This window comes from Anomaloglossus baeobatrachus, chromosome 5 (assembly GCF_048569485.1).
Source record: "Anomaloglossus baeobatrachus isolate aAnoBae1 chromosome 5, aAnoBae1.hap1, whole genome shotgun sequence".
Classification (NCBI taxonomy): Eukaryota; Metazoa; Chordata; class Amphibia; order Anura; family Aromobatidae; genus Anomaloglossus; species Anomaloglossus baeobatrachus.
The window spans coordinates 325,754,695-325,763,077 of record NC_134357.1 but is presented as its reverse complement, the minus strand read 5'-3'; the positions used below and the strand labels follow the sequence as shown (position 1 = coordinate 325,763,077).

Here is an 8,383-nt window from a genome sequence, read left to right as displayed (position 1 = left end):
ACATTGTAGTACGTGTCTCCGTGCCGCCAATACGTGCAAAAACGTACCAAACACGTACCGGCGGCAAGGATGTGTGTTGGAGGCCTTTAATGTAGCTGGTTTCCAATATCAAACAAGTTAAACTAAGTGAAACAAAAATATAAATATATATATAACAATTGTGAGGTACAATATAAGGACAAACGTAGGCTAATATAGCATAGAGACATTTATTTAACCACATGCACAGGCACTGTAGTAAAAATCACATTCACTATTCAGATGATTGATCTACAGTACTAAAGAGGTAGAAAGTTTTGGGCATTTTTTAAGTCACAATGAGAACAAATCAGACATGACTGTACAGTCCTCTATTAACAGTATCTATCATGTACAGTGCTGGTGACCACAGTGATTCCTCAGGTCTTCTTCGTACCACAGTTGGGTCAGTGAGTGTTCATCATTACATAGATCCTTCTGCACTAGCAGCGGGAAGTTGTTGAGACACATTAATGTGGTGATAGCTTTTGATATTCTTTATCTTATCACATGAGAAGGAGGCGATCAGCGTTTTATTGCCGCTCTTAAAGGGAGTTATTAAAAAGATAACCTCTGTTTTTTCTCCAGGTTTCAGAGGTGGCAAACTAAAAAAAAGAAACAAAATTAGCATTTAGAGTTCATCAAAGTATTGTATTGTATAGCTTATTAGGTGACAGAGTTAAATAATGGGGACAATTTAAAGGGACTTTATCAGCTGCATTATAAGCTATTTACCACTGATCACAGTGGCTGTTGAGGAGAAGGAGTAGTAGGTTATCAGAAAATGTGACCAGTCTTGTTTTCTAAATCTAAATTGATATTACATTATTTACTGATAAATACTATTTAGTTCTTTAGACAGAAAAAAGTCAGCTATATGTAGCTGTACAGCCTGTGGCTCACTGCTATAGTTTCTGCCTACTATGATACAGGTTGTAAGCACAAATCCTGGGACAGCACACGATTCAAGAAAAACAAATAACTAATTAACTATACTTATAATAATAATCTTTATTTTTATATAGCGCTAACATATTCTGCAACGCTTTACATATATCAGCACAGTGTCCCCATTGGGGCTCACAATCTACATTCCCTATCAGTATGTCTTTGTACTGTGGGAGGAAACCGGAGAACCCGGAGGAAAGCCACACAAACACGGGGAACAACATACAAAGTCCTTACAGATGTTGTCTTTGGTGGGGATTTGAACCAATGGACCCCAGCACTGCAAGACTGCAGTGCTAGCCACAGAGCCTCCGAGGTGTCCTCTTGATGGTATCTACTGAGCACAGAATGGGCCCTGATACGAACATCCTAAGGGAAGAATCCGACTCCCGTATAACTTGGACGGGGATCGAAAGGCAATGCTCAGATTGGCCAACGGCTCTCCCGACCCGAGCATGACAGCTGCATAGAAATATATCTGTCATGTCCTGAAAGCCACTGTCCAGTCCGAACATTTCGTTGCGATCTTTCTCCGAGTTCTACAGTAGTTTAACTCTTCCCTTAGAAGAAGAGAAATTACAGAGCGTAAAATCAGTAGGAATACAGCAGCATCCTGAGAAAGAAGCAGGCAGTATAATTGGCCTCTCCTCCTCACATTAACCTCTGCAACTGGCTGCTAATGCGGTGTATTTGCCCCTCTGTGTAGCATTGTCTATTGCTGCTTGCAGAATGATTTATCTAAGAATTCATCAGTCAGTCCATTCTGACAGAGCTTTAGGTCTCTTATCTGTTATTTTCTAAGCTTCTCTCAACAGATTTATAATTACATAAAAGTTCAACCTTTTTTATGTGGTTTGCTGAATTTAACTGGAAGAAAATAGAATTTAGTATTAGGCCATCCATGTTTTCACACATTTGAGGATGGACCACAATGTTTGGACTAATTGCTAGGCATATATGAGGTTGCCAAGTTTGGGTGAGGAAAATCTTAAGTAGGTTGACATTCACGTAAAGGCCCCATGAGAGTCAGGTGCTAATCATATATCAGAACCTGAGGCACATTTTGAATACCTTAGTCCTTTTGTGGACCAGTTCATTCTTAAAAGTGAAAACAGATTGCACTATTTTACTTACTCTTTTTGGACAAATCCATCAATAAGACCACTTCCTTCAACCAGTAAGATGCAAGTGTCCATAGTTTCAGACAAAGTATTGGTGATAATAACTTCAGCTTGAAATTCGGATTTAGTTGCGACCTTATCTTGACACTGCCTCATAGGAAATTCACAGAAATCATAAGAGTAAGAGGATAAAAAGTGTAAGTATACCAACAAACAATTCTGCTCAAATTATGAACATTTTTGCAAATTCAGGTTCTAAATGACTGCCGAGACCCCAATGGCCCATCAAGCCTCCCATGCAATGAAGACAAACACACGAGTATAAACGAAACATGTTTTAATGGAGAGATAGCACAACGACTCTTATCTTTTTTTTGTGGAAGGGGTTTGTCACAGCTTCAGAACTTAGGGTACAGTTCCATTTGCGCATAGCTTCCGATGCGAGAGCATCAGAAGCAATATTCTAGTGACCCTCTGCTGTGAGCGTCCGCCGAGAGTCATGCTACTGTGATACGATCGTATTACAGCTGTGGAGAAGAGGGAGGGAGCACTATATCCCCATCTCCACCCCGACCTGTCTCTGCGTACATCGCACTGTGGTCAGATGACATGCGAGTGTAGTGAAATGTTTCATACGCTCCCAAAGACTTGTTTGGGGGTGCACGAGCCGAGACTTGCTGCCAAACGCAGTATGCTGCGATTAATTTTCATACCCATACTTCATGAGAAATCAATTGCAGATGGACACTGCCCCATAGTTTTGAACTACAGTGAGAGCAATCCGATGTTTTATCACATTGTACTCGTCTGTGCAAAACGCAAGTCGAACTATACCCTTAGGTACAAAACAGGCTGGTAAACAAATGTGGAAGCAAAGTGCCGGACCAGACTCCTGGTACACGTTTTCCTTTGAACTACCATATAAGACCGCAGCTGTGACATAACAAAGAAACAATAATACTAAAGAATAGGGAGGGAGGGTGGCAGATGCGCTCCGGGTCCCACAAGGATGCATGGGCACATTAACCTAATAACTGCCAAAGCGGGCACGGCAGTCCAGGGGCATCCAGGTAAAGCCTGAGGTGCTCCATAATTTTCCATTTAAAAAAAAACCAAAACACTCAATAATGCCACAAGGTAAGACTAAAACTGTCATGGCTTAACGGAACAATTGGTGGCTTTCTCAAAATGGACAATTATCACTTATCCACAGGAAAGGTGATAAATGCCTGTTCGCTTGGAGCACCACTACAGTGACCTTCACAATCCCTAGAATGGGAGCCTCTCGAAGTCTCCTCACTGCACAATCACAATGGATCACTGGATTAATTCAAATAGGGCTATAGTCAAGCATGCCACTTTATTCAATGCCCATGAGACTTAAATAGGCAGCTAAATAGAGTACTCAGCGGATTCTGTCAGTCCCATGGACTAACACCCCATGTGCTCAACTGATGTTCCAAGTAAAGTTCTCAACAGAGACAAGGAGCTTGGAATTCAGTGGTAGGCCTCCTAGTGATCGAACATTTACTATCTTGGGTATATAATGTAAAGGACTATAGGGAATTTGACCCATGGTACCAGACAAGGGTTAAAGATTTCTATTTCTGTCACTGTCAAACAATCCTAATTAAATTTCATTTTGTATGTATGTAATCACATGTTTTACCTTGATGGTTATTGGAGGCTTCACCAAAATAATATCCTTCTCCACCAAAATGCGTTCCTCTGTTCCTTCAACCTCACACAAGGCTGTCATCCGGATTAGATTGTCTTCACCCATATAATTTTTATATTGAGCATATGTCAAAGGGATTGAGATGTTTTTCTCTGGGGTATAATCAATAACATGGGTCATTGTTTGCCTATAGTTTTTATATGCAGCTTTGTATTAAATTGTTAATCACGATAATATTAAAATATTTTATACAACATATTTTTATGTAAAAAAAAAACCCAAACCAGTTATTGCATCCTCTGTCTACTATTACTTAACGGATAGCACAACACATTCTGTAATATTGGCCTTTTTGGCTTGTATTTAACTACAGCAGGCAGGCACTTCCATTAATTGTATTATAACAACTGTGCATTAACTAAATAATAATATATTATATAAGACAATCACTTTATCATAGAGGCTGATTTTTCCAAAGGAAGTTGCTGATGTATCTGGGGTCTCTCCCATAGTATTACCTGGGATAAATCCTCATCCATGTAGCCACACATTGCTTCAGATTCCTATATAATTCACATAGACCTCAGAAAGAAGTGACAAATGCATGGTCATCTCTTTTACATGTGGCAATTATTCGATGTAAAGTTACTTCCAGGTTCCAGAGTGGGGATGTAGGTTCAAACAAGTTTTTACGTCAGTGGTTTCCAAAAACTTTAACGGGACACTGTAATTTAAAAAAATTGCTATTAACCTGCAGATATGGGGTTTAATCTGCAGGTTAATAGAATTCTAAAGCTGCCTGGCAACCACACTGAAAGCCAGGGTACTGGGTGGAAATTAACTTTTTTCCCCCTGCCAACCTCTGGATTTCAGTCATATAGGCACAGCCAGAGTACCTTTAGTCACCGTATAGTACAGTGAGCGGCAGTTGTAACCATGCTCCAGCACTGTCTGATAGCCGGCTCTTTACTGATGCACTGATGAGCCGGCTGTTCGTCAGTGCCAGAGCGTGGTTACAACTACCTTTTATCATATACTGAGTGGTAACTGAAGCTGCTCCGGCTGTGCCTCCATGACTGAAAGCCCAAAGCTGCTGGGAGGAATAAAGTTAATTTCCTTCTGGTAGCCAGGCAGTCTTTGCGGCAACTGTATAGCTTTAAAATGCTATTGACCTGAAAATTAACCCCATATCTGTGGTAGTTATTTAATCAAGCCAAGGTCCTTATAGGATACATAGACAAAATTTGTCTTGTTAGGACGACTCTAATAATATAATGTGTATGTATGTTTTAGATTCTTTATGACTAAGTACATATGTACATCAATATTAGTGAATACTATTGTAGTACTTCTTATTCTTAGATTTTTGGACATACCTTCACTTGGACCCAGAGGTGCAATTTTTGCATCTGACCAGATCTCATACTTGTGCTTCCCAGTATACAGAATGCTGGAGGAGGTCATGTTCACAATCACACGAATGTCGTCAGCAGTCAGATTCTGCAAGCTCAGTATCAGACTTATATCTTGACCAAGACTGGGGACTTGGGGCAAGGTAAACATTCCAGACACGATTTTGCCACTTTTTGGTTTTAGTTCACCTCTTTTTCTAAAATAGAGTAATTTTTTTTCAAGTTCCACAAGAGGACTATCTAGTAATTTGTTAATTGCTTTTTCAAAAACTTGTCTTTCCTCCAATGAGTCTGAAAGGCAACAATAGTAGAGATGATTCATCCGTTGACGGATCCACCCTCCATAGACTCCCATGTTAAATAAACAGATTCAGCAGACATCCTTTTACCAACGGATCTCTGCAGGACCCATTCTAATGGATTATTACAAGACATGTGAACTCTTCTTAAAGCTACACCCCACATATTATGACTACAAAGCTAGGAAAAGTGGATCAATTTTTCTGTTTAGCATTGCATCAAGGTAGAAGCAAAATTGACCTAAGTGCAACCCACAGGCACTAACTAGGTAAAGATCTCACTCCTACCTTAAGTAAATTTCTCGAGCAATATACACTGGAGATCAAAATTAGAGAACAAAATTAGAGAACAACACACAATTTCCCAAATTTTAGGTCATTATGTAGTCCTATATGATTATATCCTAACATGAGTAAACTAGCATTTTAAGCATATTTCATAAATTTAATTTTTTCAAAAGCACATAATAACAAGGTAAATTAAATGAATGAAAAAGAACACTGATCAAAATTAGAGAATCTTTTCAACACTGCAACTGGAATTGGTCGCCAGGGTAAGGATACGTCTCGTCATAGAGTGTCACGATGTTTAAGAGCATTTGGACTGAAAGCCCACTCTGCAGTGACCAAACCTCTCATTAGCAGAAAGAATCAAAAGGCTAGACTCCCATTTGGTGAGGAGCATGTTGTGTGGACAGAGGAGATGTGGTCCACAGTTCATTTTAGTGATGAAAGCAAGTTTATTTTATTTGGGTCTGATGGGAAACATTATGTTTGTCAACAAACTGGGGAGACTGAACTCAAAATGTGTTAAAAAGTCAGTAAAAGGTGGTGGAGGAAGTGTCATGGTTTGGGGAATGTTTTCTGCAGCAAGAGTTGGACTGCTCATACAGCTACATGGCAGAGTGAATGCAAGAGTATCAGAACCTTCTTCAACAACACGTGTGTTACGGGGGGCTGTCTGATAATAAAACCCAAAGGAATATCAGACAGTCAGGGTCCACCGTGCAAAGACTCTGCTGCAGACTATGGCAGAGGATAAGGGGTATATAAGTGTGCCACTGTAAATAGTAATAGCACAAGTGCAGAGTGCAATACCTCTGTTAAACTCACAGAGGAATATAATTAGAAAATAAAGCAATTCCTCCCTTACTCAGAGGGTGTGTGGTATGATCTCTGTTAATGGTCACAGAGACGAAAGTAGTGAGTGTGAAATGGCACCTACCTAGGTCCGTTCCTCTAGCGGTGCCAGGAGACGGACAGCAGCGTAAGCCGCACAAAGCTCCTACCTGCGTTCGCTCCACTAGTGTGCGAGGACACGAACCACTAGATATGGCACCTGCCTAGGTCCGCTCTTCTAGTGGTGCAAAAGAGACGGACAGCAGCATAAGCCGCACAAAGCTCCTACCTATGTTCGCTCCCCTAGTGTGCGAGGATATGAACAACTGCCAGACGCAGTATAAGGAATGTTACCCTAGCGGCAACGTCCACCTACGAGTAGAATCACAAGGCCCAGCCGGACCATGTGCCTCAGGCACCTGCCTATGTCCGCTTCACTAAGATGTAAGGATACGGACCGCAGCTGAAGCTGGAAGGTATAAGAACGCTACCCTGCCAGTAGCGCTCACCTAGCATAGACAGAGAGATGCCTAGAGGGACGTGCACGGAGCGTCTACTCTCATGCATGAACCAAGAGGACTGAGCGCCGGGCGGCATGCGTCAGGGTCTTATATAGACTCTGTGCCTCATCCAAGATGGAGGACACCAGAGCCAATCCGCTGCCAGAATGACAGCAATGACGTCACGCTGGCCTATCACCGAGCAAAGCGTCACAAGCACATGACCAGCGACCAATCGACATAGGAGGTGTCAGAGACATGTGACCACGTGTCACAAGCACATGACCAGCGGCCAATCAGCTTAGAAGGTGTCAGAGACATGTGACCTTGTGTCAGCGATGATGTCACCTGCACATGTGCAATGGCTCCAAGATAGGACTTAAGGCTGCTTTACACGGTACGACCGATTGTGCAATTTCACAATTGATCGTACCCGCCCCCGTCCTTTTTGCGTTACGGGCAAATCGCTGCACGTGTCGCACAAAGTCAGTAACCCCCGTCACACATACTTACCTCTCGTGCGACCTCGCTGTGGGCGGCGAACGTCCACTTCCTGAAGTGGGAGGGATGTTTGGCGTCACAGCGACGTCACACGGCCGCCGGCCAATAGAAGCGGAGGGGCGGAGATGAGCAGGATGTAAACATCCCGCCCACCTCCTTCCTTCCACATAGAGCCGGCGGCGGCCGCGGGAGGCAGGTGAGCTGCACATCGTTCTCGTGGTGTCACACGGAGCGGCGTGTGCTACCACGGAAACGATGATCAACTAAATTAAACGATATTATGGAACCTAGCGAGCAGTACATGACTCACGATTTGTGAGCGATACTGCGTCGCTAGGAGGTGTCACACAGGCCGGCATCGCCAGCGATGTGCGTCACAAAAACCGTGACCCCGACGATCTATCGCACGATAGATTGTCTGGTGTAAAGCAGCCTTAAGTCTCCAGCGCTCGCACATGTGCAGTAGCAAGAAATCTGAACATAGTCTCCAGTGCTCGCACATGTGCAGTAGCAAGAAATCCGAACATAGTCTCCAGTGCCACAGCAACCGTAACAACATGGTTCCTTACTTGCATTCATCACTATATCAGCCAGCAATTGTCATGCAGGACAATGCCCCCTGTCAAACAGCAAAACGAGTAAAGCAGTTCCTTGAAAAAGAAAACATTGAAACAACGAAATAGCCAACCCAGAGTCCTGATCTAAACCCAGCAGAAAACTGTGGAACAGACTGGAAGAAGAGTAGACCAAATTCACACCAGAGGAGTGTGAGAGACTAGTGATGTCC

The 8,383-nt window shown here is 42.6% G+C and overlaps 1 protein-coding gene across 1 annotated transcript in view; it reads right to left on the bottom strand.

The window, feature by feature from the left end:
• Window positions 1-204: 204 nt before the first annotated feature.
• The window catches only part of LOC142310060 (protein-glutamine gamma-glutamyltransferase E-like), a 71,418-nt gene continuing 63,239 nt past the window's right edge, over window positions 205-8,383 (bottom strand). The window contains exons 10-13 of the mRNA XM_075347532.1: window positions 5,142-5,468; window positions 3,757-3,917; window positions 2,101-2,234; window positions 205-623 (exon numbers count right to left, since the gene is read on the bottom strand). Of these exons, the coding sequence (XP_075203647.1) occupies window positions 443-623; window positions 2,101-2,234; window positions 3,757-3,917; window positions 5,142-5,468 (803 nt within the window). The 3' untranslated portion in view covers window positions 205-442. The remainder of the gene's footprint in view (window positions 624-2,100; window positions 2,235-3,756; window positions 3,918-5,141; window positions 5,469-8,383) is intronic.